This window comes from Equus quagga, chromosome 3 (genome assembly GCF_021613505.1).
Source record: "Equus quagga isolate Etosha38 chromosome 3, UCLA_HA_Equagga_1.0, whole genome shotgun sequence".
Lineage (NCBI taxonomy): Eukaryota > Metazoa > Chordata > Mammalia > Perissodactyla > Equidae > Equus > Equus quagga.
In genome coordinates this window covers 85,548,280-85,565,531 of record NC_060269.1, presented here as the reverse complement: position 1 = coordinate 85,565,531, position 17,252 = coordinate 85,548,280, and the positions used below count along the sequence as shown (strand labels likewise).

The window sequence follows — 17,252 nt, the reverse complement described above, 5'->3', positions numbered from 1 at the left end:
GGCAGGGTTTATTACTGGTAAATCATGATCTGGGAAGGATGAAAGTTGGGGAAGCAAGAAAGGAACTGATGATGCTCATCATTATATTCCTGGTGGCTGGTAGGCACATGATAATTATGTTTGAAGGAAAGGCTCTGCCTCCCACCAGATCCTGCACAGTATCTTGCAAAGAGATGCTCGGTAAGCGTTAATTCTCTGATATATTTTTCCAGACTCCATTAGATATTGTCAACTCCATTAGATAATATCTAAGAACTTTTCTTGCAAACTCTGCTCCATATATTCAATTAATGGAAGAAGATGCTGACTTTCAAGATACTGTGCTGCAATTTCAAATGTGCTTTTCAGTTGTTTATTTAGGATCTTCAGGCACATGTGGGGGGTGGGAGGAGGCAGCAGTAGTTTTAGCTTTTATTTTCCTAGATGTAGAATGTTTCTGTTTTTCATGGGCTCCTCCTGTGGGTTTTTAAAAATAAGAATTTGTTGAATTTGATTATAATATGTTCAAATAGCTTCATTCTACCTGTCTTTGTTTGGGCTGCTAGGAAAAAAAGCCACAGACTGGGTGGCTTAAACAGCAGAAATTTCTTTCACACAGTTCTGCCGGCTGAAAGTCCAGCTCAGGGTGCTGGCAGATTTAGTGTCTGGTGAGGGCCCGTCCTCTTACATGGCGGAGAGGGCAAGAGAGCTCTCTGGGGTCTCTTATAAGAGCGCTAGTTGAATTCATGAGGGCTTCACCCTCATGATCTTACTTAATTCTAATCACCTCCCAAAGGCCCCACCTCCTAATGCATCACACTAAGGCTTAGGATTTCAACATATGAATCTGGGGGGGTAGGGCGACACAAACATTCAATCCATAACATTACCCTTTGAGGTAGGAGATAAGGAAGTATAATAAAAGAGATTCTTCTGTGTTTTTCTGACTCGGTCTATGGAATAGAGTCCTGTCAGTTTGAATGGGAGAGATTGTGATATTATACTATGGCTAGCATATGCAATGCCCTTAGGGTAATGTCTGCTGCTTGTTAAACTTAATAAGAGAGCATTCTCTTTGGTTATGTCAAGGTGGTGAGCTTTTTGCCTGGGGACAGAACACATACGGCCAGCTCGGAGTTGGAAGAACATTTGCATCAACCCCCACCCCGCAGATTGTGGAGCACCTCTCAGGAGTCCCCTTGGTTCAGATTTCTGCCGGAGAAGCCCACAGCATGGCCTTATCCATGTCCAGAAACGTTTACTCGTGGGGAAGAAATGATTGCGGACAGCTAGGCCTGGGCCACACCAACAGTATGGAAACATATTTTCAAATTGATATTATCAACAAATATATTTGTTAGATATGAGGTGAATTTAACACAGACCTCCCTGTGAAAGGAGGTTCAGATCCTTGCTTTGCTTTGCACTGTTCTTCCTGGTTCTGTCTGTCTTCAGGGCGGAATCAGTATGAGAGACGTGCAGAGTGTGGAAGAGGGTGCTGTAAATGAGACACGTGGCAGGGCTGAGTGGGAAAAGGGAAAACCACGTTAGACTGCCGCTGTTCGAGTTAACTAACTGCAGGGCCTTACCGAGTCACTTAACTTTTCTCTAGGCTTTATTTTCTTTTTCTGTGAAGTGATGAATTTGGATGAAATGATCTCCAAGGTGCCAGTGCACTTAAATGTATATTAATATAATTATACATATTATGACGAAAGGAAACTGAAATTCTGTTTCAAAACACACATATCCTAATCTTACTCTATAAGGTATTAATTACATCTGTACATACACACACATGAACATGTAATTCCCATTATTGCGCTGCGTCCACAAAGCAGATGGCAAGATTTCTCACGATCCCAGACACCTTATTAGAGTCTTCAGGGGTGGCAGACTCCGCTGCTTTGCCTGCTGTGGTGATACACACATTACCCCTGGACTCCTGGTCAAACGCTGCGTTTCTCCCCAACATGGTCCAGTGCTGACTACTCAGGAGGACCCATAAGTCAGTGTTAGAAAAATATTTAAAGGCAGGAAAGGAGTAAAGGACACTTAACCTATTTTTGCTGAATCTCCAAGTGCTTTGACGAGAAAATAATCGTGAAGGAGGTAGGAGAAGGAGAGTGAGGCAGGGATACTGTAGTAGAGAATTTAAAACAAACAATCTTTATGTTCATTAAAAGGATAATTCTAGATGGGAGTTGGAAATATCAGATAAGTCAGGTTAAAAAGAGAACGGGCTCTGGGAAGCGGCCTGACGCTCTCTCAGGAGGGTGCCCCCAAGTGTGGCCCTTTGACCCCTGCCTCACCGCCCCCTTTAGGCCTACATAGAAAGTGTCCAGCCTTTCTTGTCAGCACGTGTTGGGACTGTTATTGCTGGGCTGAGAGAAGGAGTCCTGGTTTTGACCAGCAGCACGGACTCCGGTGTGAAGCCCAGCAGCTCCTTTTGGTCGCTTCAGCTGCTCTTTCCCTTGCACAGATAAAGATTCTCCTTCGCTTATTGAAGCACTGGACAATCAGGAAGTTGAATTTCTCGCTTGTGGTGGCTCTCACACTGCGCTGCTCACAAAGGTGGGTGTACCTTGTCTCTTCTTGACTGTAATTCTGGAAGAACTCTTTGCAGCGGGGAAAGCGCTAGAACATGGTGTGGGCAGTCATTGTTTCTGAGAGAAGAAAAGTCGTCACTTCCCGCATGCAGGACTGTCCTCCTGAGAATCTGGGGGCTTTGCTTTGCTGGGGTTTTTATTAATTATTCACTGATGCCTTTGCCTCGGTGAATGTTACTTCTGTATCGTGTTTCTTTAGAATCTGACATGAAATTCCCTTTCCTTAGGATGGGCTGGTGTTTACTTTTGGTGCTGGAAAATGTGGGCAACTCGGTCACAATTCAACACAGAATGAGTTAACACCCTGTTTGGTGACTGAGCTTGTTGGAAAGAGAGTGACCCAGATAGCATGTGGAAGGTAAGTGTCGATGAAAATTGATAAAATCAGTACAATATATCTACATAGGTAGTTTAATAAAATTGCCATCAGTTTTTGATTGGGATGAAAGTATCAAACATTTTCAAATAGATGAAAATGCTTAATTTACGTTATTAGATAATCATAATAAATATTTTAGTATAGATATTTGTTGTCCTTGACTTTTTTTAAATGAACAAATATAATTCATTTTCTGGTGCCCCTTTATTGAAATACCTTTATAACTGTTCAAAGGCACTTTTATCTTTAAGAAAAATAAGTCAACATTTATTTGGGAAAAAATAAACACAAATCACAAAGGATTCATTGATGTAATCACTCTTTCTCATAACCCCTCAGGGGGTCAGCATACCTTGTTACCATAGTTCTCTGAGAGTGACCACAGTAAGGTATAAGACAAAGTCAGTGGTAGTTTGAGTGGAATATTCGGAGAAGTTTGATTTTCAAAGCTCTTTTTTTTTTTTTAAACTAAAGCAAAAGAACTTGCTCAAACTCCTTGGTTTACTTAATTATTTTCTTCGTTGAACATCAGATTCATCAGTACGTTTCTCTGTCTTGGTGGGGTTAAGGAATATTTTCAGCCAGGGACACTTATTCTTTTGGGTAATTGTTTCCTCACTAAAAATAAGCAAATTCAGACTCTATCTGAATATTTGGCTCATTTGTTTGTTTACTAAAACCTTTACTATAAAAAACTGGTTATGTGCTTTCAGTCTGTAGATATGTTCTCTTATGATCTTGGAGTAAAATTACATAAATGGATATTATTAGGTAGACCAGATTATTAGGATGGTATGATTCTCTGCGTTCCATGTCTCTCTGTTAACTGAAGAAACATCACTGCTGTGGATTTTTCATAGCACACATTCCTCTGAGCAGCATGCGTTACAAGAGGAGTTGTCACGTTAGTTAGATAGGTTTTAATGCAAACCAGGACAGTACCCCTCATAACACAGGAGAATTCCCTGGAAAGGCCCACAGAACTCACTAAAAGCTGTCATACTTGCGGTCACGTTTATTACAAGAAGAGGATACAAATCAGAACTGTTAAAGAAAGAGACACATAGGCCAGAGTCTGGGAGGGGTCCCTACAAGGAGCTTCTGGTGTCCACTCCCCTTGGAACCGTGGAAGGTGTTACCTCCTCCTGGCCCAAAACATGACAATGCCTAGAGTATTGCCAACCAGGGAAGCTCACCTCAGTCCAAAGGGGTTTCACAGTTAGGCATGGCCTACGTGAATCATGGCCCACACGGTTGAACTCAGCCTCCAGCCTCTTCCTCCCTGTACGTTGGGCTTACACACAGCCAGAGGGGCTCTCTGTGAGCCACCTGGGTATGCTATTAGGTGTGGTCTCGGGCCCACCATGAATAACACAGCTCTGCTATCACTTGGGAGATTCTAAGAGTTAAGAGGTTACCTCCCAGGACCTGAGGACAAAGTCTGGACCTCTGTTTGAGCAAGGCCAGGTTCTTTACTTACACCTCTGTGTAGTGGGAGAGACCATCCAGCAAGTGGGTCAGAAAATCAGTGTGACAGAGGTCTTTGGGACATAAAGTGGGAGCTCAGAGAGGATCACCTAATTCTGTCCTCCAGGATGGGGAGAGAAAGGACTAAGAGATGGTTTCCAAGAGGTGGTGGCTCTCAAGCCAAGGCTTGAAAAGGGAGAAGACAAGGGGAGATGCTCGTTGCTGCCAAAGGGACCTCCATTTGCCAGGGGGATCCTCATGGCCTTGGGCAGACTTAGGGCTTCCAGAATCTTCTCAGCCACATATTAATAATTGTTTAGTTTCCAGATGGCTAATTTCATCCACTGGGAGTTGGTTAACTAGTTTCACTCACTGGGTAACGTAAGTTCAGCAGTTTACCCTGTTGGTGCATATGCTCATCATTGCGGATAATTGAGAATTGACTCTGTGCTTTTATTTCATAGGCGGCACACACTTGCCTATGTTTCTGATTTGGGGAAGGTCTTTTCTTTTGGTTCTGGAGAAGGAGGACAACTGGGGAATGGTGCAACACATCATCAGCTGATACCACTTCCCATGAAATTGCCATCAAATGAAGAACTCAAATTTGGTAAATTCTGTAGGAGCACAGGATTTGGGATAAACACCTTTGTCAAGAAACTGATTTTTCTGTGTGTAAGGTGGCAAGAAAAGAAATGTATGACTATGAAGGGAGTTTCTTTAAACATGGGTTTCATTTTTTCACTTGTAAACAGTTTAAAATATCCAATCTAACTTTATCAAGTCAGAATAGCCATTAGTTTTCTCTTGCCCCATCAGATTAAGATTAATGTGGACTTAAAGTGACACAACATAAAATAGACTGTGGATTCAGAGGCATGTGCAGCTCTGATTCCAGTTTGCAGGAGGTTCGTTCATTCCACAGTGAAGGGTTTTCCTGCCTGGTTAAATTGACTCAACCATGTAAAACCCTCAGAATGATGAGCAGCTGACATGCTGGGCGCTGTAACTGCGCTTGACACTTAGGTGTTTATCTCACCAATCCTTAAACAGTTCTGGGAGATATGTACTCCCAGGCCCATTTTACTGGAGGGTACAGAGCCTGGGGAGCGACGGGTTAGCCGTTTCTCACGGCCGGTGAGTGGTTTGGCTAGATTTGAACTGTGCCCTGCGTGACCTCAGAGCTCCTACTATGGAAGGGCCTCGGGGCACTTTGGTTACTCGCTTTTGAAAGCTTAGTGGTGACCTAAATCACCAAAATTCTCTCAGTTTTTCAGGGAAATGAACAACAGAGTTATTTCCTTAAGCATTTTCATGTATTATATTTGACTTCTTGTAGCCACTTACATGGACTTGAAGTACTTATTTACATTGTTCACAGCCAACAGTCATTGGTTAAATCTTCAGTTGTAGAACATGGTTTTTACTAATAGAAGCCAAATTAAATCAGGGAACAGTTGACTAATGAAATATTTGTTTGACTGTTTTATATATAGTCGTGCATCACTTAACGACACGGATACGTTCTGAGAAATGCATCATTGAGCAGTTTCATTGTGTGCACATCATAGAATGTACTCACACAAACCTAGATGGTACAGCCTGCTACACACCTAGGCTATATGGTACTAATCTTCTGGGACCACTGTTGTATATGTGGTCTGTCATTGACTGAAACGTCATTATGCGGCACATGACTATAAGCATTTATATATTATATGTCTGTTAAACTGATGCCACATGTCAACTTTGCAGATCACCTGTCTTTGCCAACTAGACTTTACCTTGAAGTAGATACATCTCTCTGCTTTATGGGTAGGAGATGTGCTGAGCCTTTGTGTATCAGAAAGATAAAAGGACTAAGTTTAAGAAAAATCTGAAATTATTTAAATCGAGTGTGTATGTTTGCACCAAATGACTTTCTAAACTGTTGCTTTTTGTGTATCTCTTCCAGAAAGCCACACCTCAGAAAAGGAGTTAATAATGATTGCCGGAGGGAATCAAAGCATTTTACTCTGGATGGAGAAAGAGGTAAAAATAGATCTCTAGAGGTTCTGTAAGTTGGTATTTTAAGCAAAACAAAGAGTTCCAGAATCTAGGTTTGGTGAATTCCAAAATCATCAGGTTACTAGGCTGACTTTTGGGAAACAGCTAGACATTATTGATTCTTTATTGTCTAAACTACATAAATATTTACCCACAAAAATCAGCGGATTTGTCCCTGGTGAATGTTGATCAGCATGATGTCCTTAGACTCTGCTTAGCTTTTGGGAGGCCTCCTGCCAGTGGCATTTGGTCAGTGTCCCAGCGAGCCAACAGGTTGACGTTCTAAAATGAGTCTGCCAGCCAGTACTGAAAAGACCTGAGGTTCGTAGGCTCATAGGTAATCAGGCCATAACCTCCTCGTGCTACTTCACCAAGACAAACCAAGTTCCTCCCACTTCCACACCCAGCGCACAAGACCGTCTGGCGTTCAGTGGAATCCAGTCATGCCTGTGTTAAGTGTTGGGCACTCAGAGAAATTTGCTTTGGATCCAAGTCCCTGAGGACAAGAAATTGGCCACCAGGCAAATGATTGATTACTCCTTGGTAGAATCTCACCTTATGATTTCCCAGAGCTATATTGGCCATATTTCAAAATCAATATTACCCTCTGTCCATAGAATGTTCCTAAAAGTTGGACACCTATTTCTGTTGTGTTTAAATTACTGTGTTTTACTTTTTTGTTTGCTTACAGAATCCTTATGTTAATCTGAGGAGGAAAATTCCTACACTGAATGAAGGGACTGTAAAGAGATGGATTGCTGATGTGGGTACTAAAAAGTGGCAAAATACAAAAAGGTACACCCCACATGTCTGACTGTCTGCTTATATAGCTCTCAAAAGTAAGGTTTCCCCAACTGGTTCTGCACAATACAGAGGTGTAAGATTTTGTGGCCACTAGTGGTCCATTAGAACATTTGTGGTCCATTACTGGTCCATCAGAGAACTCTAGAGAAACAGAACTGATGGGGTGTGTGTGTGTGTGTGTGTGTGTGTGTAGAGAGAGAGAGAGGGTTATTTTAAGGAATTGGCCCATGTTTTTAAGGAATTGGCTGGCAAGCACAAAATCTGTAAGGCAGGCCAACAGGCTGGAGACCCAGGGGAGAGCTGATAATGCAGCTTGAGTTCCAAGGCAGTCTGGAGGGAGAATTCCCTCTTCCTCAGGGGATGTTAGCCTTTTTCTCTTAAGGCTTTCAACTGATTGTTTGAGCCCACCCACGTTATGAACGGTAATCTACTTACTCAAAATCTACTGACTTAAATATTCACCTCATCTAAAAAAATACCTTCACAGCAACATCTGGATTGGTGTTTGCCCATATATTTGGGTACTGTGGCCTAGCCAAGTTAACACGTAAAATTAACCATCACGACTAGCATATAAACTCCATGCGGGCAGCTTTCTTTACTGCAGGACTTCTCTGGGCCTTTAATGTGTTTGTGACTCTCTGAGCAGGAAAGATAATCTTCAGTTTCCTAACCTTGTTTGTGGACCTGCTATTCACAGCTGAACAGCTTGGGCAACCTTGATCTAAACAATAGAACTCCTACCATCTGTAAAGAGTATGCTCATTTTTATAGACATCTCCTCATAGAGATATTTTTAGATATGGCTTTCTAATTCTTGAAAGTAATTGTACAAAATAGTTGCATCATAATTTGCAGAGCATAAACGATCAAGAGCTACTTGTGCGATTACTTCTAAGATGGAACTGAGCATACCTTCCTTCCCATTCCCACTATTTAGTTTCTGGTAATTTTTTTGTTTCCACTTCAGTGACACTGAAATAAATAGGGTTTGGAAAGCTGGGTGGGTTGAGAGTGTTTTATTTGTCCAAGAAAATATTGACCCGAGGTCAAGCCTTTTCCTCTTTCCCTGTGGCTTCTCTGAGTACATCTTTTTGTTTCCTGTATTTGCCACTCAGATTTTGAGATTTAGCAAATGGAATAAATCTTTAGATGCCCAAGGCAGTAAGCAAACAAATCGGAGACAGAGGGAGAAGTCTGCAGGACAATTCTAAGACGTTTTCTTTATCGTGTCTCACGCTATGTGGAGGCACGCTCTGTAATTTGTTTTAACCACCATCTTATTCCTCATGTAGGGAAATCAAAGAGATATTTTCATCTCCCGCTTGTCTGACTGGAAGTTTTTTAAGAGAAAGGTAATATTTATAAGATATATAATAAATTTAAAATTCTATTAACTCTTAAATAACAGTTAAATAACTATTAACAGCATGGTGACTATAGGTAATAATACTGTATTGTATATTTGAAACTTGCTAAGAGAGTAGATCTTAAAAGTTCTCATCACAAGAAAAAAATTTGTAATTATGTGTAGTGTGGCTGATAACTAGACTTACTCTGGTGATCACTTTGCAGTATATGCAAATATTGATTTATGATGTTGTACTCCTGAGACTGATAGAATGTTGTATGTCAGTTTATCTCAATAAAACAATACTGTGAAAGATTGTGAAGAAAATGATTTGAGGGTAAAATAATTAGCTATATCTTTATCTCTTTTCAAAAATTACTTTTTTTACAAAAGCAAGTATGTGCTCACTGTAGAAAATGTCAAAAATACAGACATGCAACAGAAAGAAAATGAAAATCACCCATAATCCACCACTTAAGAGTAATCTAGCATTTATGTATAAATCTTTTTTCTAGGTAAAAGTATTCTTTTTCAAAAAGTCGGATTATATTGTTTTACACATTGCTTTACACTTAATATATTTGTCCGTTTTCCATTTTCCTCAGTATTTTTCTATAACATCATTTTAATGGCTGCATGGAATTCCATGGGAAGGACCTACCTTAATTTATTTAATCATTTCCTTCTTGTAAGATAGTAAAGTTTCTTTGGATTTTTAAATATTATGAAAGAACAAGTTTGCATTTCTTTTCCTAAATATTTGTATAATATTTATTTATTTAAAAGAATTTTTGCTATTTTCAAACAATAGACACTTTAATACATAAAGTATGTATTATTTTACAAAGAATGTGTCTATTTTTTTTATTTTCCTCTTCGTAAATGCTTTTATTTTATTTTTTTATTTTTTGTTGTGGTCATAATAGCTTATAACATAGTGAGATTTCAGTTGTGGATTATTGTTTGTCATACACCACATAAGTATGCCCCTTCACCCCTTGTGCCCACCCTCCACCCCCTTCTCCCAGTAACCACTAATTTATTCTCTTTGTTTGTAAGTTTGTTTATATTCCACATATGAGTGAAATCATATGGTGTTTGTCTTTCTCTGTCTGGCTTATTTCGCTTAACATGATACCCTCAAGGTTCATCCATGTGGTTGGTTGCGAATGGGACGATTTTGTCTTTTTTATGGCTGAATAGTATTCCGTTATATATATCTGCACACCACAACTTCTTTATCCAATCATCTGTTGATGGGCACTTGGGTTGCTTCCACATCTTTGCTATTGTGAATAATGCTGCAATGAACATAGGGCTGCATAAGTATCTTTGAGTTATTCATTTCCAGTTCTTTGGGTAAATATCCAATAGTGAGGTAGCTGGGTCATATGGTATTTCTATTTTTAATTTTTTGAGAAATCTCCATACTGTTTTCCACAGTGGCTGCACCAGTTTGCGTTCCCACCAGCAGTGGATGAGGGTTCCCTTTTCTCCAGAACTTCTCCAACAGTTGTTGTTTTTTGTCTTGGTGATTATAGCCATTCTAATGGGTGTAAGATGGTATCTAAGTGTGGTTTTGATTTGCATTTCCCTGATGATTAGTGATGTTGAGCATCTTTTCATGTGCCTATTGGCCCTCTGTATATCTTCTTTGGAAAAATGTCTGTTCGTATCTTTTGCCCACTTTTTGATTGAGTTGTTTGTATTTTTGTAGTTCATTTGTGTGAGTTCTTTATTTTTATGGAGATTAACCCTTTATTGGATATATGATTCGCAAATATTTTCTCCCAGTTGGTGGGTTATTTTTTCATTTTGATCTTGGTTTCCTTTGCCTTCCTGAAGCTCTTTAGTCTGATGAAGTCCCACTTGTTTATATTTTCTTTTGTTTCCCTTGTCTGAGTAGACATGGTATGCAAAAAGATCCTTTTAAGTCTGATGTCAAAGCGTGTACTACCTATATTCTCTTCCAGAAGTTTTATGGTTTCAGGTCTTACCATCAAGTCTTTGGCCCATTTTGAGTCTATTTTTGTGCATGGGGAAAGATAATGGTCTACTTGCATTCTTTTGCATGTGGCTGTCCAGTTTTCCCAGCACTATTTATTGAAGAGGCTTTCCTTACTCCAGTGTATGTTCTTGGGTCGTTTGTCGAAGATTAGCTGTCCATATATGTGTGGTGGTATTGCTGGGCTTTCAGTTCTGTTGCATTGATCTGTGTGTCTGTTCTTGTACCAGTACCAGGCAGTTTAGATTACTATAGCTTTGTAATATATTTTGAAGTCAGGGATTGCAATGCCACCAGCTTTGTTTTTGTTTTTCAGTTTCGCTTTGGCTGCTCAGGGTCTTTTGTTGCCCCATATGAATTTTAAGATTCTTTGTTCTGTTTGTGTGAAGAATGTCATTGGGATTCTGATTGGGATTGCATTGAATCTGTAGATTGCTTTAGGTAGTATGGACATTTTAACCATGTTTATTCTTCCAGTCTATGTCCATGGAATATCTTTCCATTTCTTTATGTCATTATCAGTTTCTTTCAGTAATGTCTTATAGTTTTCTTTGTATAGGTCTTTCACCTCCTTGGTTAAATTTATTCCTAGATATTTTATTCTTTTTGTTGCAATTGTGAATGGATTGTGTTCATGAGTTCTTGTTCTGTTAGTTCATTATTTAAGTATAGAAATGCTACTGATTTTTGTAAGTTGACTTTGCACCCTGAAACTTTGCTGTAGTTGTTGATTATTTCTAATAGTTTTCCAATGGATTCTTTAGGGTTTTCTATATATAAAATCATGCCATCTGCAAACAGCAAGAGTTTCACTTCTTCAGTGCCTATTTGGATTCCTTTTCTTTCTTTTTCTTACCTAATTGCTTTGGCCAAAACCTCTAGTACTGTGTTGAATAAGAGTGGTGAGAGTGGACACCCTTGTCTTGTTCCTGTTCTCAGAGGGATGGCTTTCAGTTTTTCCCCATTGAATATGATGTTGGCAGTGGGTTTGTCATATATGGACTTTATCATCTTGAGGTACTTTCCTTCTATACCCATTTTGTTGAGAGTTTTTATCATGAATGGATGTTAGATATTGTCAAATGCTTTTTCTGCACCTATGGAGATTATCATGTAGTTTTTGTTCCTCATTTTGTTAATGTGGTGAATCACATTGATGGATTTGCAGATGTTGAACCATCCTTGTGTTCCTGGTATGAATCCCACTTGATCATGGTGTATGATCTTTTTAATGTATTGTTGTATTCAGTTTGCCAATATTTTGTTGAGGATTTTTGCATATATGTTCATCAGCTATATTGGCCTGTAATTTTCTTTCTTTGTGTTGTCTTTATCTGGCTTTGGTATCAGGGTAATGTTGGCCTTGTAGAATGTGTTAGGAACATTGCCATCTTCCTCAGTTTTTTGGAATAGTTTGAGAAGAATGGGTAATAAGTCTTCTTTGAATGTTTGGTAGAATTCTCCTGAGAAGCCATCTGGTCCTGGACTTTTATTTTGGGGGAGGTTTTTGATAATTATTTCAATCTCTTTGCTTGTGATTGGTCTGTTCAGAGTCTCTATTTCTTCTTGATTCCGTCTTGGGAGGTTGTAAGAGTCTAAGAATTTGTCCATTTCTTTTAGATTGTCCAGTTGGTTGGCATATAGAATGTGTCTATTTTTAGATAATGAATATTTTCAGTTCAGTATAAACATAAATCATGGGTTAAGATACTTACACATTTCATTAGTAATTATCTGTTGGAATACTAAAAATTTACTGCTCTGAAGCCCCCTTTTTTGGTCTCCACTTTCAGTTCATGTAACTGGAAGAAATGGTCATTTTTTTCAGGAACAGGAAAACCTTTACCTTTTTCTGTAGCTATTTTTTAAATTTATTTTTATTTTTTAAAGAACTTGCCTTTTTATTTATTTATTTATTTTTTTGGTGAGGAAGATTGGCCCTGAGCTAATATCTGTTGCCAATCTTCCTCTTTTTTCCTCCCAAAGCATCAATATATAGTTGTACATCCTAGTTGTAAGTCACTCTAGCTCTTCTATGTGGGACGCCACCACAGCATGGCTTGATGAGTGGTGCATAGATCTGCACCCAGGCTCTGAAGTGGTGAATGAACCCCAGGCCACCAAAGCAGAGCGTGTGAACTTAACCACTCGGCCACAGGGCCAGCCGCTGTAGCTATTATTTTTGCTGGAAAATAAATATTTATTGATCACTCATTTAAGATAAGACAATATCTGAGTTAAAGTCTCATAGTGTATATATTGTTAATGCAGCCTTGATAATTTTTGGCATTTTAGAAATAGTCATATGTTGTCAACTACTTTTTCAATTGTATTAATATTTAGCCAAATTATTGTGGTTATTATAAAGTTGAGGAAAAAAGATAATTTTATTGAAATAAAGCAAGCTCTAGAAGCAACTTTTCATCTGGATAGATAATCTAATAAAATATTTAATTTTGAAATGTCCTTATTCAATTACTTATCCATCTATTTTTTTTTATCTTGCTTCCACAGAATAACTGCAGAAACGATGTCTGTTCATTTGAACGTAAATAAAGCAAGAGACACCTTTAAGGAGTTAACCCAAAAGGACTGGATTACCAACATGGTGGTATTCTTTAGATTGTTATTTGGAAAAAGAAAATACACTGAAACATTTTTTCTAAGAACTCAAAATTTCAGGAGAAGCATTTGTTTTGAGAGATTCTTTGAGACCCTGTAGCATATCTAGATGAAGTCAAACTCAGATAGCTTGCAAGAGTTTGCCAGCATAGAGCAAAATGGTGGCATAGTAGTTGTATATGTCACAGATAGTTTAAATGGTTCATCTGTACACACACGCACACACACGTGCACACTCTCCTAGAGGGAAGATTTTCGACTCAGGGCTTTAGGGAGATGACAAACGGATTTGTTGAAATTGATACAGTAGAATAAGAACAACATTTTATTTGCAATTATTTTAAACATAAGTATGGAAATGAGAGCACTTTTTCTCCTATAACATCCCTCTCACCAAGGACTGCCTGGATTCTTGCTCTCTGTTTCATTGCACTTTCTCTTCTCTAGGTTCTAGAATGTTCTTGTTTTGGGGGGATTGTTGCTTCTTTGTTTCAACACTATTATTACTATTTGTAGGTTTCCCACTTACAGATGCTCCAAACAAGCTTCCTTTATTTAGTTTTTCTTGTTGCAGCCTTTGTTAATTTATTTCCCTGTTCTGTTGTACTGGTTGATCCAGGGGTGGTTCTTTCTACGTTCTTCTCTCAGTCTGTTTCTTTCTGGGTCTCACTCTGGTTCCTTTTTCTTTCTCCTTCACTTTTCTTCTCTTTGCCTGCCCCTCCCCTCTCCTCTCCTCCTCTCTCCTTCTCTCTCCTCTTTCCCTCTCTTATCATTTGATCTTTCCCTCTGTTCCTCTCTCTCTCATTCTCTTTCCCTTTCAATCTTGTTCTCGTCTCTCTCTGTCCCTCCTCTGAGCTCCCTCGCGTGCTCTGCTCCTCTGTCTGCCATAATCACTATTCTTTATACTTAGCTGCAAGTTCTCTCTCACACACTACTTTCTCTCAAGAGAAGATGGAAGGTTCAATTCTGTTAACTTTGGCAGAACCACAGCCCAATTAGAGGTCTGAGGTAAAATAGATTCCAATTATGCACCTTTATCAGTGCTCTGCAGCACTCAGTGGAAAGAGCACCAAAAATAGAAGGCCATTTCTGCATCTGTGAAGGGAAGAGTTTGGACCACTGTTACATCCGCTGTCTTCCCTAACACCTGGCTTAGAACATAGTGGGTGTAAAATAGATATTTTTGGATGAATGGATTCAGTCATTACTGGGGCAGTGGATGGTCAGCTCTACTTAAATACTCAAAACGAGGTGCCCTGGGGAAGTAGGAGTTTAGCAGGTTGCTGTGTGTCCTGGCAGTCAGGACAGTGTGCCCCGAGGCACAGTGTATGAAACAATGTAAGTGGCTTGAGAGTCTTGCAGTAGTTTTAAAGGATTGGGAGTGAGACAGGAGGTTGGGGATGTGGCTGATGAAGAGCAAAGAGGTGGGAGGGCTGTGTGCTATTGAGATGTGTCAGAGTAGAGCTGTTGGCTCTGTGTAGCTCCAAAGACGGAACCCCGTCTAGGAGCACAGGATAGTGTTTTGATATAAAAATAGATAATTATAAGAATTTGTACATTTAGAGATATCATTTAGCTAATATCCCATAATTTAGTGATTAAGAGTTTGGGCTTGGGAGTCAGAAAGATCCAGGAGAGATTCCCACTTAGCTGTGGGACCTTGAGCAAGTTGATTTCTCTGAAGTACAGATTTCTCATCTAAATGGGGTTAATGTCATCTATGGTACAGAAAAACTACAAGGATTAAAACTACAAGGATTAACTACAAGGATAAATATATGTGAATCACTTAGCACAGTACCTGACAAATAAGTACTCCGTAAATACTGGCTTATCTTCTTGGTGGATTTTTAAGCAAATTATCTCTATTAACTGAGCACACACAACAAATCTCAGAATTGCATTTGCATTTCTCCTTAACACTTGCATTCTGAATTGGGGAAACTATAAGGAGATGGGAAGGGCTAGAAACTAGAGTTTGTGGGGGCTTTTGTGATGGAACAGGTGGTCTTAGAAGTTAACAGGAAACCATGCTGGTTTTTGTTGGGCTTGTTGCTTTTCGTTTGGTTTGGGTTTTTATTTTTGTTTTGCTTTTTTGGGTTTTGACACATTCTCTCTCTTTAAAAGCAATGAGATGTGATAGTGGAACCAGAGGGTAGACTGTAGTACTCATTATTGGAGGGCTGAGTCCACCTTTTCACCCAGCCTAACTCTTACACATGTGATTTCTTGTTGATCTCCTTCATGCACCCCAACAATTGAGTGGGGACAACACATCACATATCTACACGTATCTGGTATTTGGGAGACCAGGTGAGATGGGATGTAATGTGGGTTTTAGAAAGACTAAATGATTATTCCAGTTTCATGGTGGGATGAAACTCCAAGTTCTACACTTTATCTTATTACAACAGATTGCACCCAGTTCCTGCTGTGTTGTAATTGTCTTTTCCCTGATCCTTTTTGACCGCAGATAACCACATGTCTCAGGGATAATCTGATCAAAAATCTTCCATTTCATTCTCCACACCGAGAAGCTTTAGAAGTTTTTTTCCTTCTCCCAGAATGTCCTGTGATGCATGATTACAACAACTGGGAGAGCCTAGTTGTTCCATTTGCAGAGGCAATTTGTAAAATGAGCAACCAATCTCTAGGGGTTCTAGGTAAGATTGATGATTTACATTTGAGAATATTTTACCATCCTCTTAATGGAAAGACATGCCTGGTAAAGTTACTGCAAACCTGAGGTGGATAATTGTAAACACATTCATGTTTTTTAGTTCATATTCTTAGCATGTTCTAAAGATGCTGTAATAATTACTGTAGTCATCCAAAATGGATGTTTCTAATACCTTTTTAGAGTTCTTACAATGATACATGTGTGGCTTGGTCATAAGGCCCTTTGTCCCAAACTTTTCCTTATGAAAAATTTCATACACAGAAGTTGAAAGAATCGGACAGTGACTACCCGTATTCTCTTTACCTTAGAGACAACAGTGAACATGTTGCCATATGTGCTTCCTCTCTCGGTGTACACATTACATTTTATTCTTGTTGAACTATTTGAAAGTAAGTTGGAGACATCCTGACATTTTACCTGTACTATTTCAGCATGCATCTCCTAAGAATAAGGAATCCTACATTACTATGACATCATTACCACGACATCATTACCACACCTAGTAAAATTAGCTGTAATTCCATAATATTATTTAATATTCAGATTTCTACATTTGTCCCAAAAAGCATTTTATATCCTTTTTTTTTTTTGAGGCTAGGTCAGATATCCTGTAGAAAGTTCCACATCTGGATTTGTCTGGTTGTTTCCTCCTTTCCCTGTATTTCCAATACTTTGGAAGTTACATCTAGGGGCTTGGTTAGATTTTAATGAGGTGGGTTTTTTTGGGACACAAACAGCATATTCTGCCCAAGGAAGTCCATTCTTTCTTATGTTTTATTAAATTGAGATAACACTGTAAGTGACGAAAAGCTAATTTAAAGTGTTTTGTTTTTTACAATGCTGAAAGATTTTTTTTTTTAAAGATTGGCACCTGAGCTAACAACTGTTGCTGATCTTTTTTTTTTCCTGCTTTTTCTCCCCAAATACCCCCAGTACATAGTTGTATATTTCAGTTGTGGGTCCTTCTAATTATGGCTTGTGGGACGCCACCTCAGCATGGCCTGATGAGTGGTGCCATGTCCATTCCCAGGATCCGAACCGGCAAAACACTGGGCTGCCAAAGTGGAACACGTGAACTTAACCACTCAGCCACAGGGCTGGCCCCTGAAAGACGTTTTCAAGAGTTAAAAACTCATGCTGGGAGCGCAAAAAGAAAGTTGCACAATCACGAATAGATCTTAATCTACTTTTAGTACAGTATGCTATTTCATCTGGCAAAAAGTGACTAATTTTATCTGGGGTTTTTTCCCCCCACAAATTGATTAGATCAAGTTTGTGGTTCTATTACTGTCAAGGAATTTTTTCTAGGA

At 39.2% G+C, this 17,252-nt stretch overlaps 1 protein-coding gene across 2 annotated transcripts in view; it reads left to right on the top strand.

Moving 5' to 3' along the window:
* Positions 1–17,252, top strand: part of HERC5 (HECT and RLD domain containing E3 ubiquitin protein ligase 5) — a 45,008-nt gene that overhangs the window by 4,962 nt on the left and 22,794 nt on the right. For both annotated transcript variants that reach the window (XM_046656804.1, XM_046656803.1), the window contains exons 4-12: positions 1,069–1,290; positions 2,462–2,553; positions 2,816–2,946; positions 4,899–5,044; positions 6,389–6,465; positions 7,172–7,275; positions 8,580–8,639; positions 13,155–13,248; positions 15,736–15,925. In XM_046656804.1, the coding sequence (XP_046512760.1) occupies positions 1,069–1,290; positions 2,462–2,553; positions 2,816–2,946; positions 4,899–5,044; positions 6,389–6,465; positions 7,172–7,275; positions 8,580–8,639; positions 13,155–13,248; positions 15,736–15,925 (1,116 nt within the window). The remainder of the gene's footprint in view (positions 1–1,068; positions 1,291–2,461; positions 2,554–2,815; positions 2,947–4,898; positions 5,045–6,388; positions 6,466–7,171; positions 7,276–8,579; positions 8,640–13,154; positions 13,249–15,735; positions 15,926–17,252) is intronic.